Source organism: Anastrepha ludens, chromosome 6, assembly GCF_028408465.1.
Source record: "Anastrepha ludens isolate Willacy chromosome 6, idAnaLude1.1, whole genome shotgun sequence".
NCBI classification, from domain to species: Eukaryota; Metazoa; Arthropoda; class Insecta; order Diptera; family Tephritidae; genus Anastrepha; species Anastrepha ludens.
Window position 1 is genome coordinate 53,367,574 of NC_071502.1, and position 25,618 is coordinate 53,393,191.

Below are 25,618 nucleotides of genomic sequence, written 5' to 3' on the forward strand. Positions count from 1 at the left end.
CGTTTTCTCGCAGTTGCTATTTTAAGCATTTTGTTGGTGGTCACCATTCTTACTTGCCCCATTTTAAATCACTATTTACTTACTGCGCACTCGAACCTTGAAGACCTCAAAAACTCAGCCACGCTAGTAAATATCCGTTTTGCCAGTTCTCATTCTTCATCACTACATTTCTCCTACGCTCATTCAGAAAAGCTGGCACTTTTGCGTTGGATAATTGGAAATTAAAACAGAAAATCGCATTTGTCTTGCGGTAGATTAATTGTATTGTAAGTGCGAACAGATATTTTATGGGTTTGCTGCTTTCGTTGCTTTCCGACATAACCATCTATTACATAAGTGTGGACATTTTATATAAGTAGATAGACGTATAATTGAAATGTAAAATGGCAACCAACTTTGTTAAATTATATAAGTAAATAAGTAAGTGTGTCTTATGGTGCTGACTTGAAACTTTAGAGCGTTGAACCACAAGTATTTGGCTTGTTGCAACATTTTGTGGAATTTTGGTTCAAACAGATGCAGCCATTACTCTTAACTCATTTGTCAATACAAATTGCCAGAGTTCGGCAGTACATGGAAACAAGTACTTTGTATTTTATATGAATATAACTAGAATAATGAAATATTGTAGCTTTATTAAATAACTAGAAAGTTCCCGACGTGCGTTAAAGTAGAGTATATACGGAAGAAATCAACAGCGGCAGAAATCCGAAAACATACACAAGAACAGCAATTTTTTTAAGAAACTTATTTTCAAAATAATTTAATGGCAATAGGGAATAATTGATAAATTTGAGTAATGCAAATTACGAGTAATAGTAAATACTTCAAGATTTTATACAACAAATCAGTTGAGGCCAAAATCGGTTGGGGCCTTTTTATATGTTGTAATCAGAAAATGAATGTTATGATTTTTAGACACATTTTAGCCCTGTTGTAAATTTTGGCAATTTATATTGAAAAAAGCCTGTCAGAAGGAATTGACTTCAAAATAAAGAAAACTTTGTGCAAATCGGAGCACTCTGATCGTAGTTATTAGCGCTAATCTGTACTAATGGTATGTATATTTTGAAAGCGGTTTTTGTTTGCGCCGATTTTGTTGAAATTAGGTATTTGATCTTGAACTGGTTAAAATGATTAGGGAATGTGGTACCTCCCATACGAACTTAAAATTTTCATATATTTTAATTTTGCATATCGTTAAAAGTATTTGTGGCAGAGTACTGAAATTGAATTGAATTTGGTATAAGGGTAAACAATATATCCTATATTATTTCTTGTGGTGTCTTGGCCATAAGCGCATTGAAGGGAAGGAGATAGTATACGATAAGCGGGGTCTCTCTATCCTCGAATTTTGTCAACGAAATACCAAAGTGAATACAAATATTATACAACTAACTAGACAAAAGCATGATCAGAGAATTCAAGACAAGGTGGGAGAGCTTGTCCGCTTACAGGAATGCTAAGATCATGTGCAAATATGGCGATCACAGTCGTACTCGATTCTTACTATCACTAACTAGAAGAGATGGTGGAACTATGATAGACATGCTGACGGGACATATACCAGTAGCAGCGTATGCTTAAAAGATAGGAATCTCGGACTGCGAAGAAATGCAATGTAGGGAACAGGGCTCAAGAGAAACTCTAGAGCATAATTCGAAGATGTGGTTTGAAGATATATTTTATCAATGCCAAATTACTGAATTATTGTTTGAAATCTTCAAAAAAAGGAGGGTGTAAAACCCGCGAGTCTAAGCGAGTATCTACATATTTTGGAGCTTAATTGTTTAAGATGCAAAGTTTAATCAAGTTGAGTATCATTTAAGGATTGCAACTAGCATACTAAAAATGTTATGGGTTAGAGCACAAACTGGTCTGTGATGACCGAGCTCCTCCCTCTATTTGTGGTGTACGTCTTGATGTTGTTTCACAAATGGAGGGACCTACAGTTTCAAGCCGACTCCGAACGGCAGATATTTTTATGAGTAGCTTTTTCATGGCAGAAATACACTCAGAGGTTTGCCATTGCCTGCCGAGGCGCAACCGCTTTTAGAAAAAACGTTTTCTTCTTTTTGGTTGTTTACCGAAATTCGAATGATAGTCACGCACCAACCCATTCGGCTACGGCGGCCGATACTCGGCAAAAATATGTACGTAATACGCCGATGGGTAACTCTCCGATCACCTTTGAAGCCATCTGTGTGTAGCAATTACATAAGAAGAAACTACTGTAATGTCCCGAATGTTTTTATAACAGAGAGGTTTTTATTCTTTGATCGTAAAATCCTTATTAGCGCTGCAATGACAAACTAAAATATCTAGTGCAACCTGAATCACATTTAGCTCGTAGGCATTTCGCGTCACAAAGGCATTCGTAAACTAATATTTAGATTGGCTAGAGAGGCCGCGGCAACTACACAAATGGAATCCGAGTTCTCCCTAGTAGTGGAAAAGCACATCAATAAAGAATAGCTCAGCAGAGAAGCAAAAAGGTTAAGCGATTTTTACTGGTGTCACACGGTGGAATGTCACCAAGTGAAACCTTAAGAACATCATTAAGAACAAATTGAGAATGTTTATAGGCATCTTCACGAATCTTTGTATACCATGGACAGACTGTGTACAGACATGGACTTTGATTTAGCAACTCATGCCGTGTTTGCGATCTGTCTCCAGAAACATGACTGTATCTGCTCTTCTAATGAGGCACCGTATCGAGGAAAGAGAGAAACACAGTGGTTTACCATGACGAAGAAAGAGCAAATAAGTACACTTATATTTGAAACTGTGCCTGCAGGATGCATAAGAAAGAGAAATGGACACGGTAGATTTTCAAATGAATGTGTATACCTATTATCAGTATCTATCTATCTTTCAACTAACGCGACTACTGGATATAAAAATAAAAACAAGATTATAAAAATACCATATTGACAAACTTTGATTATTTATTTTTCAAATTCTATTAACTTTTTTATAAAAATATAAGTTTTCTATAAAAAATACCATATTGATCCAAGTTTTGAACTTGGTACAGAATCTACAGAATTAAAAAAAAACTTGGGTAAACTCATTGATTTTTAATAAAGGGCTTTCCAATAACATACATATATTCGGTGTTAAACAGGAGAGATGATTAACGACTTTTTATTGCCGGAATTGGATGGTATCGATCTGGACAACGTTTATTTTCCACAAGACAGCGCTACGTGCCACACAAGCAACGAAACGGGGAAAGTTGCCGGACCATGTTATCTACCCAGATCTTGTGATTTAACACCTTGAGACTTTTTTCTTTGGGGCGACGTGAAAGAGAAGGTCTACGCCGACAGCCCAGGGTCGATTCAAGACCTCAAAGATGGAATTCGTGAGGCTATCGAGGATATAAGGCAGCCACTTTGCAATTCGGTTATGGAATATTTCATGAAAAGGATATTATCCTGTAAGCGTGTTCGTGGTGGTTATTTGCCTGATGTTATTATCCACTATTAACGGCATACCTTCCTCTTTATAATGAAATAAACATCCGATGATTTATATTGAAAAATAGAATTTTTCTTTGAATATCAAAATAACACTTCTTATTGTAAAACCCTTTATAAGAGAGTAGAGGTATTACGCATTTTCTCTATATAGCAAATGCACAATTTTTTAAATGGAGCACAAATTTCTGCGAAACACTGCTCAAGCCAGACATACTCGTACGTATCCGTACATTACATCGATTTGCTGATCGATCGACGCGGTATTTTTCACGTATTGGACTACAACTCGAAAAGTTATGGGATTCCCACCATGAAACTTTCAGAGATTACTGAACATTGCTTCAGTTATAAACTAGAAAATAAAAAAAAATAAGTACTACAAAATCGAGGAGGATTTTTCAAAAAAGACCAAAAAAGTTTTCCAAAAATTTGGGTCCAATTGCATGAAATTTTTTGCTGAAAATTTTTTTGTTTCAAATTATATTTTATCCTATAAAACAAAATAGTTAAATTTATAAAAATGTTAATAAAAACTGAAAATATTTCCCTTTCAATAACTCTATACCACAATTTCCAACATTGAATGAAGCTCTATATTATCAAAAATTATCACCGTTTTCTCAATTTTTTTTTATTCCTTAGCCTACAAAATTCACGACCCACAATGCAACCGCTTAAATGCCTGATACCGCGTTAACCGAAGAATGAATATTCCATCATAAAACCCATCTCATAAGCCATTCAACCGTCACCATCTGCTGTCAGTACTGATAATTATAAGTAGCCGAGTGGCATATTTATTCGTAGTGAATGCAGCTGAGGAAGCCACGGCCTCATTAGTGGCATATTGTTTTCACTTTCTGTGGTTATTTACAGTCGCGCTACCTTTATTCCTGCCAACATATTATTCTGCTGCAAAATTGAATGCGCCATATTTGAAGGCAATACTGATGAGCTTCTCAACCTAAAATCTGGCTTGTAAGTAGTGGTTGGCCGCCAGGCTAGAGCGTCACTTGCAGCAACAGCCGCAGCAATGTGGCTTCTGGATACTAACGTGGCAGGAACTCGGTAGACAGGATATGGGAGGAGAGAGCAATGACATTTACTTAACGATCGAATGGTGAAAACACACACACACACCCTATAACAATTTTGCTTGCTTTTGAGCACATTAGCTTTTTTCATGATAGGAAGCAGGTGTTGCTGTTGTTTCGTACAAGTATTTAGTGCTACAATGCAAAGGATGATTTTTTAAGAGCTATAGGAAAGTTTTTCAAAAAAACACAAATTTTTACTTAAATCGATAGTAGAGTCGATATAATTTAATGTTTGAAGATTATTTCATGCAAATGTTGACCGCGACTGCGACTGGTCCATCCGCTTAGTCCAATTTTGGCATACCCTTTCCAATGTTTCGGCCGGTATCTCACATATAAATGCTTTAATGGCGTCTTCCAATGCGTTAATTTAAGCAGGCTTGTCTGAATAGACATTAGCTTTAACTTAGCCCCACAAAAAGTAATCTAAAGGCGTTATATCGCACGATCTGGGTGGCCAATTGACAGGTCCCGAATGTGAAATAAAATGTTCACCGAACTCGCCTCTCAACAAGTCCATTTTTACGCGTGCTGTGTGGCATGTGGCACCGTCATGCTGAAACCACATGTCATGCAAGTCAAGCTCTTGCATTTTGGGCAAAAAAAAAAGGTGGATATCATTTCACGGTAGCGCTCACCGTTCACAGTTACGTTACGATTCGTAACATCTTTGAAGAAGTACGGTCCAATGATACCTCCAGTTTATAAACCGCACCAAACTGTGACCTTTTCTGGATACATTGGTAGCTCTTGCAATTCTTCTGGCTGAACTTCACTCCAAGATCGACAATTCTGCTTATTTACGTACACATTGATCCAAAAATGAGCTTCGTCGCTGAACACAATTTTTCGATGAAAAAGTGGACCTTAAACTTTCTTAACAGAAGACGCATTTTTATAATAAAATGCAATGATTTGCAAGCGTCGTTCGTTTGTAAGACGATTCATGGTTAAATTATACCTGTAGACCAAACTGAAGATGTTTGACAGTGAAACAAAACACGAAACGTGCGCCAGCTGTTTAAACCAACTGTTTAAAAAGAGAATAGCTAAAAGATCACCCGTTAGTTGTACTTTGGCACTGTGGCGTGCATTTTTTTTTTTTTTTTGTTTTAGTTTTAGGCAAATATATAGTACTTATATTATATATTGGATCATTTAACCTTTAAAGCCCGTGTAGTGTATGTGGATTATTGAATGGGTAAGTATGTGCATGTATATATGTAAATATTTATGTATTTTGTACGTTTTTGCCATTAGTGTTACGGTTTTTGTTCTTCATTATGTTTTTCATCATAAGATTTAGCTTCGTTTATTTTGTTCAAACAGCTTTTTCATTAGGTAAACAAGAAATTGTTCCACGTGTGGCCAAGAGTGTAGTACACATATGTACAAATATACTTATAAAAAGGAAAAAGAGTAGAAAAACTGATATGCACTCATAATAATAGTAAGTGTTTTTGCCCTACAGGAAGATCCACTTATGGCAAACTAGTAAAATATGTACTAGATCAAATGAAGTTTGATACGTTTGGTTTGATTCGAAACTAACGGGCTCTAAATTAATTTTTTCCTAATGCCTCTCCCTGACGGACTCCTCATATTTTTGATTATTAATTTTTTTATTTATTTTATATTTACCAGTGCCGCATTCGCTGTGAAAATTATCATTGATTTTGCATAGGAAAAAATGCACTTTTCCGTAAATTTGGTATAAATTGCTTAGACATTGGTATTATTCCTTTCGGTTTCCCTTCAAAAAGGCCCAGAAATGTTAACTATTCTTTATAAAAAAAAAAATTGATAATTGGCGCATACACTTCCGCTGGGTATTTTGCCGAGATCCTCCTCCTATTTGTGACGTGTGTTTTGATATTGTTCCACAAATAGAGGGAGCTTCAGTTTCAAACTGACTCCGAACGGCAAATTGTTTTTTATGAAAAACACTCGGAGGTTTGCCATCGCCTGCCGAGGGGCAACCGCTACTAGAAAAAAACTTTCTCACTACTTTTAAAGTGACCAAAAAAAATTAAAAAAAAAATTTAAGAAACATATATATTAAGTTTTGTTGTTTTGGTATCATTTATTAAACATTTGTGAAAAGAAATGAAAAAGGGAGATGAAGAAATTCGATTTGTAAATATTTTACCATATTTATGTACCATTCATATACCATATACTGGTAAATATATGTAATATTAAAAAAACTGGAAATATTTGCCCGCCTTATCATTGTTTTGCAAAAGACGAGCCTTGAATACTAAAATAAAATATTTAAAACTTAGATTCTTTCCGGCTTCACTATTTTTATTCAAAGCACGTCTCTAAGCAATTATATAATTAACATAAATTATATAATCATGTAAAATGATCACCATGAGCACGTCTGCAGGTAAAATCCGCCAAGCTGTCGATTTATGTATGCCTAATTGTTAAGAACGTCGGGATATCGATGTTGAAAGTTTTTTAGCAACACTTTGCGCTACAGCAGCAATATTCTTAGCAGAACGTCCAGTTTTTGGTATGCCAGTATTTTTTTCAACCTTGACAGCACCAGTTTCTTCAAATTTTTTCACCGATCTTTGAATTGTTGACTCATTTGGACGAATTTAAACGCTTTATTCTATCCTGTAAAATTGTACATCTGCCTACTTGACAAATATGAAAGATGATATAAAAAACGTGCAGTCTAGTAATTATTCGCGACCCTGGATGAGGCGTCACTTTTGAAAGACCTTTTATCCGTATTATATGCGACTTGCCATAATCTAAAATATTACTTATACATTCTGAGTATAGTCATAAACAATCAATAACCTTGCTAAGACTCAGTCGATTTTCCTGAAGGTCATCATGCTTTACCTGAGGACATCAACTATTTTAGACTCTGGGGAAATGTTATGTAGGCACGCAATTAGGCCGCCTCTATTTGTCATATGTTTATTATAAATTAAAAACAAGGGTTAATTCATACCAAACATGCAGGTATTCCATGCAGATTGTCATGCGAGGGTGTGAGTGCGTGCATGCCAGTATATTTGCACATACGTATATCTATACTACGCCATGCCTTTATGTCGTTGATTAATCAGCATTTAGTTATTAGCATATCAATTTAGATGATCTGTGGGCTGATATCAATTAGGCTTAGAATGTCATAGTCGTTAATGAGCTCTGGAGTCAGAAAAGGCAACTACCTATACATACTATGTAAATAAGATGAACGAATATATATAATACTAAGAGCATCAACAAGGGAATTGAAATAATAAAGCGCTTTCAGGAATTTAAGTTAATTATTGCGACACCCAAAACGTATTAGTAAAGAGCCAAATTATCCAAGTATTTTGGACATTGTCGTCGACTCTTCTGAAGATTCATGTAAACTGGAAAAATTTTTTAAAACATACAAATTATACATTTAAAAATTTTTCACGAAAACACCTTATTTTTTTGCTCAAAAATTTTTATCGTAATTATTGAAAAACACTTTTGCTCAACTTCGACAGCAGTTTAGTCCTGCTGCTGTATAGGGCGTCAAGGAACTCTCTTAACTGTCGGCAGGTTTTGGTAATTTTTTTTACTTTTGGGATAAAAGGCGTGACATCTCAGCGTCAGCGGTGTTTTGTAGTCAATTGAAAGTTGTACTTTGTTACATTAAAATCAATGAACTGTAAAGCTGCGTGCCCAAAAAATTCAAAAAATTCTGGTTAAAAGTTCAAATTTTGATTAAATTTTGGAAAAAGTTCAAAAAAGTTTGCAGCTTTGCGTTATATGATTTTTGTTGTAGCATCAACTCTTTTTGTAAAAAAAAAAAACAAAACAAGAAAACTAGTGATGAGTTTATAATTTTGCAACGGTTGGTATATGAGAATGAATCGTACGTATTAGGCGGTCGGACAGGCATCTGAGTACTTATTCCATTGTCCAGGCACTGAAGATCACTCAGATTATTATTTTTTGATTGCAATTAGATACTCGCTACAACTAGGTATATCTTAATTAAATCATCCAAATGAGGCGAACAAATTTTAAGAATTCTTTACGTGACCTAATATTTCCACTTTGTTTAATTCAGGTCTTAAAGCTCAAGAAGCAGGTTTGATAAATCCTCGAATCACTTTTGCTTATGGAGTATACATACTTACATTTTTTTTCTTTGTGTTTTTTTTGTTGTTTGTGGTTTTTTTTTGTAATTTTTCAATTATCCAGTTACTTGCATTTTATATTTTTCTTTCCAGATATCAAATGCAGACTTCAAATTTGAACTGGAGTGCAGCTACTGCCACACGCACATGCTTGTTCCCCATGCTGACACGCATGCAGTGCAACACATCCACACACACCTATGTGGTGTATTTTATATACGTCATCTGCTGTTGTATACATATATGTTAGTAACAACATTTCAATGAATTTACTCAATGTGGCATGAACGAGTTGCAAGAAGGAAAATAGGAAAAAGGCACCAAGGCACGCAATGCCAGTTCGTTAGCATTCAAATGTTGTACAATTCGCACGGAATTTTGAATGCGCATCAACTTCTTCGACTTGCACACATAAGTGAAGGTATACATGCATGTGCGAAGATGGCAATTGTGGTAGTCGTTCGAAATATGACTCCGGAAAAGGAAATCGTTATAAATTGGAACAAGTGCGATATGTAAATCAACTGAGACGAGTCGAGTAGAGAAAAGGATAAAAGCGGTCAGGTGAGAAGGCAAGGAAGAATTTCTCCACAAAATCGGTGACTGTTTGCATCTGGGTGTAAAGTGAGTGAATTTGCGCTGTAATGTGACTGCAAAACAGGTATCCATGTATGAGTATGTGTGTGCTATCGTAGATTTTCGTATTTTTTTTTTTTTTTTTTCTACTATCGCCATATGGGTTTAATGACGTTTGCGCTTAAAACCTGATTTCTATGCAAATCCTGCAACTGATTGCTATTGTGATTTACGCACTTTCGTTGAGTGACATTTCACAGTTGCACGCTTGGCAGCAATTAAACAAACGACTTCTTTTCCAGCTGCGAGATGTGACAAGTATGAGCTAAAAGTGCACTTTTCTACCAAGAGGTGATCTAGTAAGTGAAAACGAAGACCTTGCTGGGAGACCGGGTTGCTTTTAAGGTTGAATTTTGAATACATTAAAGTTGAGGGTAGTAAGAGGAAACTGTGTTTGTTATCAATGCAGTTTTTAGAGTTATTTTACGGATGTCATGAATGTAGAAGTTTCAAACTTGATTCTTTAGCCTTAAGTTTCCTGTTCAGCTTGCCTTCGCAGCTATAAATAGAGGTAAAAAATAATATTCCTCTACTTCAAGTGGTTTGGGGGTACCCCTTGAATGAAAACCACAAAGATACCTTAATCTGGACCCCGGGTTATCGGAACATTGAAGGTAACGAAAAAGCAAAGAACTGCCAGGAGGGGATCTGCCATGAATAACGCTCTTGCAGAATCAGTTTTCACACCATTAGGTGCAGTCAAGAATATAATTTCCCTAAAATACCTCCGAATCGCAGATTGTGGATGAAAAAAACCAGACGAAATGCAAAATGTTATGGCCCATCTATAACCTCAAGCAATCGTCGACATTGATAAACATGAAACGGCGGGATGCGTGGAGACTAACGGCAGTTATAACTGACTTTTGATCTATCGGAGAACAAGCAGCCCTAATGGGTATCCCTCACAATATATACTGTCACAGTTGTAAGCAACCGGAGAAAAAGGAAACAATCTTCCATTTCCTCTGTGAATGCCCTGCCCTATGGAAGGACAGAATGTTAATCCTGGGCCAACCGCTATTCGAGAGTCTCGAACAACAACGTGTTACCACCTGTTTATATTGAAATGAAGTAATGTATTGGACTATACGTCTATTATTAAAGCATGGGTGCCAATTCATATATTTTTAAAAAATGTTTGATAATGTTGCCACCTGAATTATTTGCAAGAATAGCAATTTATCACACAATTTAGTTGAAGGTTAAAGTGTGTATCGTGTGAAAGGTTTGTAAACAGGTTTTGATAAGTAAATATTTTTGACTGGCGTTGCCACCTATTTTTCAGAAGTTAAGTAATTGATTGCAAAAATATTTTTATATACATCTATCAATGTAAAGGTTAATATATAGTAGCTCCATTCAATAATATGTTTAAAATGTAATGCCATCAAGTTTTAACGAAAAATTTGAACTAAATAAAAAAAATCGTGTTCAAAAAACGAAGAAAGCTTAAATTAAAATTATATATGCATTTTTGAAGCTATATGTAGGCATTTGCCATCTAACTCTTAAGGTGCAAATGGCAAATAATAGTACAGATGAATTAAGTGTGAGGATGAGGACCTCCAGGAAATTATGTTTAATTAAAAAGTATTTTTGAAATTTATTTGCAATTCAGAAAGTAGTGGATTTGCCTTATATGTAACATTAAGTATTTGCTACATAAATTAAAAGAAAAAAAATCGACTAAATATCGTTACTACCATTGCTGGGAAAACTTTTTGAAAAGCTATTTGCCACCCATTTAAAAGAAATAATCTCACTCAAAGAAGCCATACCTACTCACCAATTTCGCTTTAGAGAAAATCATTCTAAGATAGACCAAGTGAATAGACTAGTCCGTAAAATAGAAGAGGCTCTGGAGAAGAAATGCGTGTGCTCCGACATTTTCCTCGACATCGCACAGACGTTCGACAAAGTCTAGCATGAAAACAAAGTCTAGCAAACATAAAACTATAAATACTTCGGAAGCAGTTAACAGATCTACTAAAGGCCTTTATCAATGAAGGGTATTTTCGAATAAAGTATGGACTGGCACAAGCATAAATAAAATGAATGCAAGTGACCCTCAAGGCAGCACATTCAGACCTAATTTGCTATATAGGTATAAGTACTTCAGACATTCTCGTTCCTGAATCTAGCAAAATCTCAACATTTGCAGATGATACGGGCGACCATTTTTTAAAGGATGACAACTTTTTAAACGAAAAAGTATGTCCAAAAAAAAAAAATATTTTTTAACAATGGTTCAAAAAATAAAATACTGAAAACAAAATAAAAAAGCGTTTTTCGTTTTAGTTTTGCGCGCTTTTAAAGAAACAGCCAAAAACACCATTTAAAATGGGACGAGGGCCTTAAGCCAATATTATAAATTACAGTCTCCCGATCTCCCTCTCTCTCTCTCTTTGCTTTTGTGCAGTATATATTTATTTTTATTGTTTAGGAATTTCTTTCGTATTTGCATTTTCTTGCAGTCAGTCAAAACTCTCTTTGTTTGTGCGATGGATCTTTCCTAAAAAGGAATATAACCTTGTGCGCCATGTAAGTTGTGCATATAAGCTAGTTTTCCTCTTCCGCGGTTGCATTGAAAGAAGATTGTAGATTTTCATTAAATCATTAAATTTTTTTCACGCACTTCTTATAGACTGTTCAACATAGATTAAAAAATGCCGCATGACTTTAATATTTGTCAAGAATTTATATATAAAATTATTTTAAGTTAAAACATACGCCGGATATATTCACGTTTTCTTTAGAAATTGAACTCCTCTATTCATGTTAATTTTACATTAATGTATCAAATTTGTCCATTAATTTTTTTTGATTTTTGGATTTTAAATAAATTATATTCTTCATTATTCTGCATGCTCATTAACGCATACTCAAGTGTTATTACCAAAAATTTGCATATGTATGTCGCCTTAATATTATTTTCTACATATACAAATACACATACATATAAATAGGTACAAATATTTGCCTTTATAGAGTGATTACTGAGTTCATTCAATTTGTTGTCAAGTATTTATTTAGGCGACAAACTTCGTCACTTTCCAAGTCAATCAATTTGTTAGAAAGAAGTCAATTTGTTGCAGCTTTTTGTATGTGCGCGTAGGTAAAGAACATCATGTGCAAAGAAGCTTGAAAAAATCGCATGACCCTCCGCTGTAAGTTCAAACAATCAAACACTCAATTACCCATCAACCAAGTCAATCAGCCAGTCAATCTTTCTGTCGCGCTCAGCACTTCAGCACAAAATCATTAGAGCATCTTTATATACTTAAAGTACAAACAAACGCTGGCAAATGAGGCGCTAAATGTACAATTTATCAATTTGCAACAGTCACGGAGGATCCATACAATGATGGATTGCATTGTATGTTGAGTAAATGTAGTATGATTTTTTTTTTCATTTTGAAGATTTTGGTAAAAAGATGTAAAGAAGGGCGAGTGTAAGGATCTGCCGACTTCTTCTCACTTCTCTAACATTTTTTTACACCACAAATAATTTGTTTTAGAATACTGTATGTGTGTACATATTTATTTACATGCTAATTCTTATCATATTTACGATTCTTATACTTTTAATTACATTTTTAAATATGTATTCGTGTAGACTCATATTTACATCCTCCATTGCTTACATTTTCCAAAAAGTGAATGTGTTAAAATCTTTTGCTGAAATGTGTTCATATATGCTTAGAAATTTGAGCATCCAACGAAGAAAGTACTGCGCAGTAATTTGAGAAAATTTGTTTTTATTTTCTCTAAGCAATACTTTTCGTTAATTGCTTTATTTTTTATTTAATATCAGTTACGCGTTTTCACTGCAGTGATTGGCGAACTTTTAAGTAAACAGAACAAAAACTGCTAAAATGTGTAAAGTAATACTGGCTTCGTAGTTCAAGTGAACGAAGAATTTCTATGGCAGAGCAATGCACGAAGAGTGTATGCACTGAAGTAAAGCAAAAGAAATTGGTAAGGATCATTCAAGTAAAAAGAAATAAAAACAAGCACGGAAAACATTAAGTATCACAAACAAGAATAAAAAGTGCGGTCCGTTATGCGGCTAAGCAAAGCCTTGTGAAACTTGTGGAATAACTGTAGGCTAGCCAATTCATAGTTAGCTGCGGTTAGAGGACTAGGTTAAGCTGACAGTTGGACAGCATACTCAAAAAAACAAACAACAAAATGGTCCCAGACTTACTCCCATATTTCTTTAAGCCCTATCTCAACCTTTCAGGGATTCCGAACCGACTTCTCTTGCACTTAAACTGATCAAATTCTCAAATAACTGAGTCCACAGAATAACGCGGGAATTTTGGAGGTCAGTTAGCTCCGAGTTCTGCGTTCATTGAGTGTGGGCTAAAACAAATGCGATAATCTGCCTTCCTGTAGATGCCCAACTTAGTCTACGTGACGCAAATTGCTGTTCCAGCCATCTTATTAAAATTGTTAAAACAGGAAACCCAGAGAGGTTCATATACTAGCACTCGATTACCCTTCTTCTGTCTGTTTGTGTTTCCATTTGAGATACAATAGTTAATATAAAGTTTAGAGTTTCATTTGATGCGGGTTTATGCAGCCTATGCAAATCGTGCTTTGCACTGTAAAAATCACATTGAGGTAAGTACACTTTGGACACTCGAAAACTGTCTGCTAAAAAATGCAAACAGGATTATCGAAGCACTCCTGTGTCATCAAACTATGTGCCATTCTAATTTAGTTTGCCATCAAGAATAACACCTAGAAACTGACCCCTGTTTCTTAATTTTGGGCTGACACTATTTAATTCTGTTGGCATAATTAGGATATTTGGTATATTTTCGTATAAAGGGCAAACTTTATTTTACTGAAGTTGAGGCTCAACGTAGGTTGAGATATGGAGGCTGTCACTCTCTATAAAGGTGTAGATGGCGGCGACTTTGGTCGGTAGTCCTATTATGACACTACTGGTTTGAGCTCAAATGCCCCTCCAATTCCCAATGTTGTGAAACTCTTTCTTTTTCGTCTCTCGGATAAACGATAAAATACTGTGGATGGCTATTGTTTCTAAGCCTTCCACACGTACTGAGAAGTAAGAGTTTAGATAGCAACACCAAGCGACAAAGACTCGGAAGAGCGGGACAATGACTGAGGAAGTTTTCGACACTCTCCATCCCTCCTTGTTTTTGCAGCTGCGACCGAAGTCATTAGAGAGACACCCCATACGTTTACCATGTGTTCTCATTAGGCAGTGCCTGGTCGTGATACCAACCACTGTACTAATGAAAAAAAAAATGATCTCACTTGATGAAGGATATAGCTCAGGGTACATTTTTTTTAGGCTAGTTTTCTCTAGTTACCTCGCAAGTAAGCTCTGGGGTCAGCCTGCTGTTGGCTTGCGGGATGTAGACTGTTCTGATCTTACTTCAGGATGAAAGGATATCCACATAATGGACATAATAACCTCCGCGTTGCGTTTTTCATGAATATCTCTAGATTACCCTTTTGGCACAGTAACTGTAGAGATTTTATGACAATATTCTATGGAGATACAAAGACCTCTGCATCAAATAGCGAAGTGCTTATATTGACGTGCTTCTATATTCCACTTCTATCTTGTCTATATTCCACTTCTCTCAGAATCTAAGTGAGGCTGAAACTCCACAGAAGGGAAAAAAGAGTTCTCCATAGTGACAAATATTGCAACTTGGGTTCCATCCAACCTTAGATTTGTAGCTTCACATCTGACTTCCTTGAAAGCGCTTTAGATATCTTCGCTACGGCAGAAAATATTTAGACTAAAGAACTTCTTAATGAATGAAACCTGACTATGAAACGCGTTGACGTTACTGCATAGACCTTTGTGGTAATCCCCTAACGACTATAAGTGGTTTGAGAAAGGAAATTGCTTGCCATCCTTATCAGACATTCGAGTAACTTACACTCACAGAAGGAACACTTGATAGGTCTAAGTTTTTCCAAACTGACTGTTATGTAAATATCTGGACTTCCAACCCAGGATGTTGTGCGCTACAATTTCGCAGGTCAGTAAATTTTATAAAACAAGTATTTATTACGCATTCAATTTTTTCTTTAGAATAACGTATGTACATATATTGACGACCTCAGTTAGGCCGGTTGCCCTTTTTTCGATCTGAGCTACCAAGATTGTATGTTTGCAGAAGCAGTACAAGGATATCCGTATCCGGGATAGTCCACGATCCATATTGTCTCGAAAGGTAACTATTAAGGTTAGAGAATTTTGAGAAATGTGGTTTAAGTCTCGGGATACACATAGCTCCTCGCCTCTCTTAGATCCTTCTTTTACGGCGTAGTATCTGCTCTTACTCTTACAATTAAGGTTGATTTCCTACGAGAACTGCGATAAGCGTCTCACTCACATCACCATCAATGATATTTGCTCTTGGTTCGACGGTTGTGTCCTACACAAGCTTGGTTAATCCATCAGCCTAGTTTCTAGTGGTTTATTGTGCAGGGTGGGGTATAGTGCAGTAAATAATTATTGAAATAAGCGGATTTAGTGAGTTGAAGATTTAGTGCTATTTTAACTAAGACTAAACAATTGGTGATAGCGCAATTTAGTACAAAGTGATCAACCCCGTTATTGTGGGGTAGAGTAGGTGACTTATTCTAAAATTATTTGCATACGAATCCCATTTCGCATTTTTCTAAGCATTACTGGATAATAGAAGTGGATTCATTTGAGAGATCCAAGCTTCATAGTAAATAAATTCCATAAACTTGACGTTGGGTGTTTTTTCCAAATGGCAAAAAAAATTTTCTTGCACAAAAGAATTTTAACAATAAAAAATATTTTTTTAAAGTAGATTTTATCCTAAAAAATTAAAAAAAAAATAAGGAAAAAATTACAATAATCTTAACAAGAACCGAGGATATTTGACTTTAATATACTCCTCAACATTGAATATATCTGGAAACTATTAAATTTTTTTCAAAATTTTTTCAGTTTAGTTCTTCCTATACTTAAATCTATATTAAAATAATCCAATTTTCTGAAATATTTAAAAACATTCCCAAAATACTTGATGTGGAATAGCTGAGATATAGAAAAATTGAAAGCGATAGAATTATTATGTAAGTACATATTTCTCAGCTTACTCCCAGTTATTATTTAAAAAATTAATTAAATTTTATTTACTTATTTAGTAACATTGTCGTGCAAGGAGTGCGCCTTACTCATAGCTGTGAAATATTGTTTTAATGCATATTTAAATTGAGTTGAATTCCATCCATGGAATATTTTACTTTTTAGTATGACAAATCAAATCGTTTCACAAGAGCAATTGAAGCACGCAATGAATGGTTCCAAATAAATCTTCACCTCCAGTGCTTAGCACGAGAAATACATGCAAAGCCAAATGCATATGTGCACGTACAACACAGTTTGACAGTTTCCCACTCTTGTCTTTGACCGAAACATATCTACATATTTGTTTGTGTGTTACTCCCAATTTCCGGTTACCCGTGGCAGCACAATTTTTCGCTCTCAAATTCCATTTGATTTGATGTTTTTGCCAATGATCTGGGATCGTCGCCACAAAGGGAAATTGTTTTTCCGCCTTTGATTTCAAAGAAAAAATACTCCCTTGTTGGTGTTTTTGCATATGCCAGAGGAAATTTGAAATTGACAGTTCTTTTGTATATATACAACTGAAATGTTTACTAAATATGTGAGCAATGTTTCGTGAATATGCATTCGTTTTATTTTAGTTGAGAAAAAATCTAATATTAAACGATGATGATGAGGCTGTTTGCTAATTTGACGTGACTTTTACGGCACGGTAAATTAAACTTTTGATTTTTGTAATGTCATTTTCAATGAATTTATTTCAATGATGTTTTTAAAGAACACTAATAATTTTCGCACAATGTCTTATTCTTTGAGAAAATATTCACTGGAAATGTTTGTTATCTTTCAAGTAATATTAAAATAGAAACATTGTTGCAGATACATTAGTTTTGGTAAATAAATTTTCTACTTTACCTTAAAAGAAATTTCTAAAATTACCTTTTGTATCTTTTGGGGAAAAAAAAAATTTTTTTTAACTGAAAAATTTCCAGATACAAGGAATTGCTATTTTTATTCTACTTTATTTTCTAAGAGAGAAATCCACAACCATTTAGAAAGTGGCATGACAGAACATTCTTAAATTAAGCAAAATTAAGCAAAACAACAAAATATTAAAATATTATTTTTAACATGAATTAACGATTAACGATATTAACTATGATTTAAATAATATTGAGAAATTTACATCTTGAAAATTATGAAATTTTTGCTCGATAACAAATATGAGAAGAATGAAAAGTTATTGAAAGCTGAGCCACAATTTCTGGCATTGATACGGGCACAAGTGTCATAGGAATTTGACAACGTTTGCAGTGGCACATCATATTTCTACTACAAACTACTTCTATACTAATGCACCATCCAGATGTGCATATGTCGCATCAGCACACACTATAGTCGCGCTGGCTAAAAGCATTTGCTACCCACTTCAGTTTAAGTAACAAAATGCCGAAATTGCCAGTTCCAAGTGAAGCTATGTTTGAGAAGAGAGAATATACTAAAGGGTGATCAGTTTAGAGGTATCGGATTTTAAGTTTTGAATACAACAACGGTAATTCAAATTTATTGAGCATTTGCTATTATTTTTGTACAGAACTACTCATGACATTTATTTTTTAAAGATAATCCCTTTCAAATATTGGTTGCAACTGCGCCATAATTCGGCTATCCCTAAACACCAAGTCTTTCTATGATGAATAATTTGACAGTAGTGCGTGATCTGCCAAAAAAAAACCTATTGGAAAGAGTACCTCCAATCTGATCACTCTTTATATAAGTCCTAGGTCGTTAGCCACGAATGCTCATTATTTTTGTTCTTCTATTTTGGTACTGATAAGAATATGCGCAAATTATTAAGGAAAACACAAAAGTTTTCGAGCCATTAATAGGTTCCTCGAAAAATGAGATTATTGGGATCCCTTTAACCACAACTTTTCCTGGACGGATGGGGTTCGTTTCAGCTCAACGAGTGCTGGGCAAGTACGCAAACTTGTAAGGCCGTGAAGTCTTTCTGGCCACGTGTGGATCGAAGGCGTCCGAGGGATTTTCTCGAGTGTTGTGGGTGCCTTTGTAAGATACTGTCCGCGAGGTATGTATGCTGTGAAAATCGCCATTACTTCGACTCTTTTTGCGCCAGCTATATGGAGGATGAGGTGAAATCAGGTCAGCAGTTTCGGCTTAGCTGCCTGGCTTTCGTGGAGGTAAGATTCCGGCATCTTGGCTCTCATTTCTTTGCTACGCCTGCTAATATAGTAGACTTCGATATTAAAAAATCGATGAACTTCATCAGCTGCATGAAACGGTTATAACCGCCTACAAATACTCAACCACTCCCCCTTCCTTTCTTCGCATTAGTTCGCCTTCTTCTTATTAGTTTCCCTTTCCACGTCATTTTCTTTGCATGTGTATCACAAAGGTCGAATTTGATTTCTTCGTCTATGTGTGCCCTCTCTCTGGGTAACCATTTCAATCTAAACTAACCTAGGAGGTGCCTTGTGAAGTAAAACAAAATACGTTGAAAGTAGTCAGAGCAGAGTTTGGTATTGAAGGGCATGTGTGGGAAATGCCTGTTCAAAATATTCAAGTCTGCAAGGTTCATTTTTAAGCTTACGGAGTTTGGTTTCAGAAATAGTTTAAAAATTCGGCAATATCTAAGATATTTTTATAAATTGATGGGAACTTGACAATGCGACAGTGCACAGCTTATTTAGGAAGTCTGAAGCACTTAGTTATTCCTAAATTTAGCTTATAGTCTATACCTTGATCCATCCGAGTGAAACTTCCTATACTCGTTAAGTCTCGTCAATGAAACTTAAAGACTAAAAAAACACTTATTATAGCTAAATTTAGTTACGTTGCGCAGCTCTCTCAGTCAATTAAAATAAGTTTTTTCTAGTCTAATACAATGCTGAGAAGCTACAAAGAAGAAGCTGTATCATTTCGTGTGCCTTAGTGAGCTATAGCTTCAGTAGTAATTTTCCGCCATGCCCCAATCTGGAAATATGAGCACACAGTAATCAGTATGCTGCGCAAATAGCGATTCATTTGGATACTTCTTCTTTGGCTATTATATTGAAGATGGTTCGAAGAAGAGCGTTTGGAACTGGAATAAAAACACAGGCTTCTTCAGAGTTCAGGTTTGAAGGTGCTCTCTACAATTAACTATTATTCGTCGGTGTTGAGAGATCCGATCCATGATAAAACTTATATTTAATGGTTGCCCCCAGTGAAAAGAAAGCACACTCGTGATCGTGAAGAAGCCGAGAGCCACAATCGCCTCCTATGCTCCTCAAATATTCCGGGCTTAGTCGCTTCGAGCTAAAACATATGACTTGCCCTTAAAGTCAATGTTCCCGTATCCACCATCAAAATCATGACAACGATTGGTGGAATAGCTCGGTCAGGGTCGAATTACCTATATTATTTTATTGGTCTGGAGTGATTAAGTTCCCTCAGTCGCAGTGTATTTTGTATAATAGGTAATCCTTTACAAACAGTGTTCGCAACGAATAGGTCATCTTTACATCTCCACAGTTCGTCTCAGTGTGACTTTGAAACAATCAACGCACTATAAGAAAGAATCGGGCAAATCACAGCCTTGTCAGCAAGACAACGATTACTGGATGCTATATTTTTTCAAATTTATGGTTTGTGTATATGTAGATTGAGGAGAGTTTTGCCGGATCGTTTTTGTAAGAGAAGCGAAGATAGATATAACCTGGAAATTTTGATGGCGGCCAATCCTGAAGGCCTTACGTTGTACCCAAGAGCTCTTTATAGCATCAGGCTTACCGCATGTGCTTAGTCGCATACCATAAATTCTACACATCTGGTTCTTAGTGACTCAATGTTTGCTTTTTAGAATTTTCAAAAGAATTCGGGAGACTAAGGCCTCATTGAAGTTAATGCAGGTCAGAACTGAGAAATTAGATTGAAAAATATAAATAAAGTTTCTTGCGCATTCTTTCATAAAGCACAACAATATTCAGTTTCCCTCGCATAAGTAGATTTATATATGCATAGGTATATGTACCAGTACATACATACATGCGTGCATATGTGTTTCATAGAATTCGTAAAGCCAAAAATACTCAATATGCGCATGACATTTTCATTTTGTTGCAGCCACATGGCAACTTGCCTATAATGCACTATATAAACATGTGCACGCAAAGCCACAAGCGAAAACAACAAAAACATCAAACGTGATTTAGCATATGAAATGGTTTCGAACTCTCAATGAAATTGTAGATGTGTAATGCTTGTGGCGCTTGCGACATGTGTTGCCACAAATACAAATTCAAGTGACTTGCATCCACAAAATCGAGGAAACGTCATTCTTAAGGCGAAAAGAATTTACATTTTCGAAAAAGAATTGATGAAAAGAGCAGAGCAGATAAAGGAGAGTGTATAATACAAAAATATGAATGTACTATATGTAAGTATGTAAATATGTGTGCAGCGATTTGTCATCAACTTACCGATTTTGCGCCACTGGTGATGCGCGCACTCTGTGACCGTGTGGCCGGTCGTCGACGCCGATAACCGGGCGTGCCGCCACTTTCGGGTGTGGCACTGCCCGATGCCGCGCCATATGGTTGCATATTATGTATGGCTGTTTCGATGCTGCCACCGCTGGTCGCGCAAATGGATGCGCTGCGTGTTTTCTTCTGCACGCGCATCGGTGAAAAGTCGTCGACCATTTTGAGGCTAAATTTTCACTGCACTTTATCTTATTTAAATTTTAGCACGAAGTGCGTATATTTTTTGTTTTTATGCGTTTGTATGTATAGTATGTGCGTTTGTGTGCGTGACTATTTTTGGGTGCAGTGTAATGCGAGTGGATCTTCGTGTGTGATGAGTTGTGCCGTAGCTGTTTCAGTTTGTGGTTGTGCACTTTTCATTAAAATTAGTATCACTTTTGGCGGTTTCCTGTTTCATCGGCCATCTGCCTGTTTTTCGTGTTTTTCTTGTGCTTCTTTTATTTGATTTAATTGCATGTATTTTGATTTCGACTTTGATATGATTCTGTTGATTCGACTAGTTTTAATTTGAGCATTTAGTTAGCAGAAAAGCGCTAAGGTTTCTGAAAAGAAATAAGAAAATGATAGCACATTAATTTTGTCACTTTATCCGAATATAAAAAAATTGAGTTATTTACTAATCTAAATCTTGACTTTTTTTGAATTGGCTTTCCACAAAAATCATAGAACCGATTTTCACCTTTTTCCTCCTCTGGAAAGCCTCTGGGTTATATATAAATAGTGGGCGTTTTTGTGGTACATTGATTTTAAAAAGGTGATGCCACATGTTTATAACTATTAAGAAAATATAACATTTATTAAAAAATTAGCATAAGTGTTAAAGCAAGGCTAAGAGTCCTAAAAAATTGTTCCAAGAGCAATTTATTGACAGTGTTGCCACCTGAATTGCATTGCAAAAGTTGTGATCAATTAGAAATTTCCGTTGGATATTAAAATATAGGCACCAAATAAATGTCGTTTAAGCCAAATTTCATACAAAAATATTTTAGGCTGGTGTTGCCACCTATTTTTTTATTAACAAATTGAATACAAACATATACTAATTACATATGTATATAGATGTATCCGAATATCAGTGTAAGTATAAGGGCAGCTTTAATCGAATAATAGTTTTTAAAGGCGTTGCCATCTAAACTTAAAGTAATCATTTTAATGAATAACAAAATTAATGAGAGGTCAGGATACAGGCTTATAAAATAAAACGTTGTAAAATTTAGTTTATGGCGTTGCCACTTTACTCTTAAGTCACAAAAGGTACATAATGAAGTATTGGGATTCGGGTATTATGCAAATTACGATTGAAAATCATAATCTTAATAACAAAAATATTTTTTGATTGGCATTGCCACTAAATTTTTAATTCAGCTGCTTTAGACGAAAACCACTATCCATTGAAGACATTTATTTATTTAAGAACCATTATGAATATACTGAACATATAGGAATTAATCATAGAAATGGGCGATGAAAAAATACGATTTACAGTAGTTATCTTCACTTCGAAGCAAGTCTGCTCTTTGCAGGTGGAGAATATAATACTTCTACACAAACAAATTTTTAGACAATTTTTTTATGAAGAGCATATCTGGCGGCCGCCGTAGCCGAATGGGTTGGTGCGTGATCACCATTCGGAATTCACAGAGAGGTCGTTGGTTCGAATCTCGGTGAAAGCAAAATTAATAAAAATATTTTTCTAATAGAGTCGCTCCTCGGCAGGCAATGGCAAAGCTCCGAGTGTATTTCTGCCATGAAAATGCTCCTCATAAAAATATCTGCCGTTCGGAGTCGGCTTGAAACTGTAGGTCCCTCCATTTGTGGAACAACATCAACACGCACACCTCAAATAGGAGGAGGAGCTCGGCCAAACACCTAACAGAAGTGTACGCGCCAATTATTTATTTTTTTTTTTATATCTGACTTCGCAAATGTCGAAAATTAGAGGCCGGTCACATCAGTTAAGCTCAAGAGCATAGTATGGGCGATTGCATCGGCGACATTGATTTGGTATTAACATCTCTTGGAGTAAATTCAGGAATGGTAAGAATAGTGAATTTTCCAGCTCAAAACTGTAGATATACCAATTTGTAAGCCAAGAACAAAATGCATACCAGGAATTGGCAGAAAAAATTGGTCAAAGACCTAATAAAGATTTACGTGCCAGTTAAGCATTCGTTATATGGAGAAAATGGACAAGATCTGAACAAAAATGTTTTTTTTTTCAAAAATCAACGCGAGTTTTGGGGATAATTCAAACTTTCAGATTATCATACCAAAACCCAATGACCTATAAAACTACGTGCTCCAGGTTGTTCTACAAATTCGGCTTTAAAAGTTTGAAATTTTGATTAAAATGTGTTCTTTTTTTAAATTTTTGTTTTTAGTATTTGTAGTATAATGAACGTTGATCAAATGGAGCTCAGCAATGAGCTAAATTAGATTAGGAAGAAAAACTTACTGTTAAGCTTAGGTTTAGTTATAATCAATTCAGTAAATAAAAGTCATGAAAAAGGAGCAACTGATTCATGCCTACATAACTGGCTAACATATGTCGACCTATTCCTTTAATATTTGGAGTGCGTCCTCAATACTCTACTACAAATGTAAAAACTCTCAGTTCTATGTTCACTACAAAAAACAAATCGCTTTTATGAATCCGGAAAACAATTCTAAGGAATTTGTCGTAAATGGATATGACATGGTAAATTTATCAGCGCTTGTAAATACGTATGCTTTCAGATTTAATTGAATACCTGTACAGATAGAAAATGTTAAATAATTTTAGTCTAAAAACATATATGAAATTCAACGTTGCTTAAAATTTTGTACACCATTTGACTTTCGACCCATATATATTATTTGCCCCAATATATGCCTTTGAAAGGAAATATAAAGGCGTTACAAAAATAGGAAAGTGAAAAACCTTTGCTGCTTACTTTTCCCACACCTGAGGGTCAGTGAAGTAGCGTTCATTTATGTAGAGGGAAATTTTTACAGTTATACATATGCATGTATATTACAATTTATATATGTATATTCGCATGTTTATAAATATATGTATGTACATATATAAATATGTGTAGTATACAATCAATGTGGCTGGTCACTGTCTGCTGGGCGAGTCGGCACTTAAATTCACTGCATGAGCATTTTAGCTGAAAACTATAACTAATGGATTCGGAGCTTTTATTACTCAAACGTGTGTATATGTGTGTGTTTTATAAATTTCATACTAAAAATAGTAATCGTAGCAAATACGTACATATAGGCGTGTGTATAGTAATTTGTGAAAAAATTTATCTACGGATATATGAGTTAATGTATGTATACAGAAGTGTGACTGTGCGAAAATTGCTAACACCAATATTTCAATGTACTCATACATATTTAAGAACAATTTGCTGACCTTCATTCCAGTTAACTTAATGATGATGGTATATTTATTGATTGCCTACAAATCGATAAGCTTTTGAAACGTGGCATATTTTGGGCGAAAGTAAGAGTGAGCAAAGAAGAAATGTTTTTTGGGCTGTCGTGCAAATTTTCCAATTAGGGTGGAATATTAGTTGGATATTACTTTCGTTATGAAATTTGTTTTGGTTTTGATTAGAGGACGACCGAATATCAATTTATCAGGCCGAACCAAAATTAACCGAACTTCAGACAATTTCTATCTAAGACGAATCGAAACCGAATTGAACATTTTTAAAGGCCGTGGTACTTAACAAGCATTGACTTTTTGAGAATTTAGTATTTCTATTAATAAAAAGGCAAAAGTGTGCATAAGTTTCAATCACATTATTATACAATAATATGGGCTAAAAAGTTGTTCTGAAGTTTTTCTAAAGGAAAAAAAATTAAGAAATGTTCGCCCAAAGTTCTGCTCTTTTTCAGCCGAACCCAATCGAACCAAAGTGGAGGTCGAACTTTGGTTGTTCTCCAGTAAAAATTAGTATAATTGTAGCATGCGAACAATTAATTTATTAAATACAGTTTTTCATAAATACATATTTGATTTTTAATTTTAATTTTAGTTTTAGTTTTAATTCTAATTTTAGTTTTAATTTTAATTTTAATTTTAATTTTAATGTTAATTTTAATTTTATTTTTAATTCTAATTTTAGTTTTAGTTTTAGTTTTAGTTTTAATTTTAATTTTAATTTTAATTTTAATTTTAATTTTAATTTTAATTTTAATTTTAATTTTAATTTTAATTCTAATTTTAATTTTAATTTTAGTTTTAGTTTTAATTTTGCTTTTAATTTTAATTTTAATTTTGTTTTTGATTTCAATTTTAATTTTTTTTATTTTAGTTTTAATTTTAATATTAATTTTGTTTTTGATTTCAATTTTATTTTTAATTTTGATTTTGATTTTAATTTTAGTTTTAGTTTTAATTTTGCTTTTAATTTTAATTTTAATTTTGCTTTTGATTTCAATTTAAATTTTTTTTATTTTAGTTTTAATTTTAATATTAATTTTGTTTTTGATTTCAATTTTATTTTTAATTTTAATTTTTATTTTAATTTAGTTTTAGTTTTAATTTTGCTTTTAATTTCAATTTTGCTTTTGATTTCAATTTTAATTTTAATATTAATTTTGTTTTTGA

The 25,618-nt window shown here is 34.6% G+C and overlaps 1 protein-coding gene across 2 annotated transcripts in view; it reads right to left on the bottom strand.

Annotated features, from left to right (window-relative positions):
* The window catches only part of LOC128865897 (GTP-binding protein RAD), a 187,385-nt gene that overhangs the window by 115,281 nt on the left and 46,486 nt on the right, over positions 1-25,618 (bottom strand). For both annotated transcript variants that reach the window (XM_054106292.1, XM_054106293.1), the window contains exon 2: positions 20,950-21,554. In XM_054106292.1, coding sequence (XP_053962267.1) covers positions 20,950-21,171 — 222 coding nt within the window. In that variant the 5' untranslated portion in view covers positions 21,172-21,554. The remainder of the gene's footprint in view (positions 1-20,949; positions 21,555-25,618) is intronic.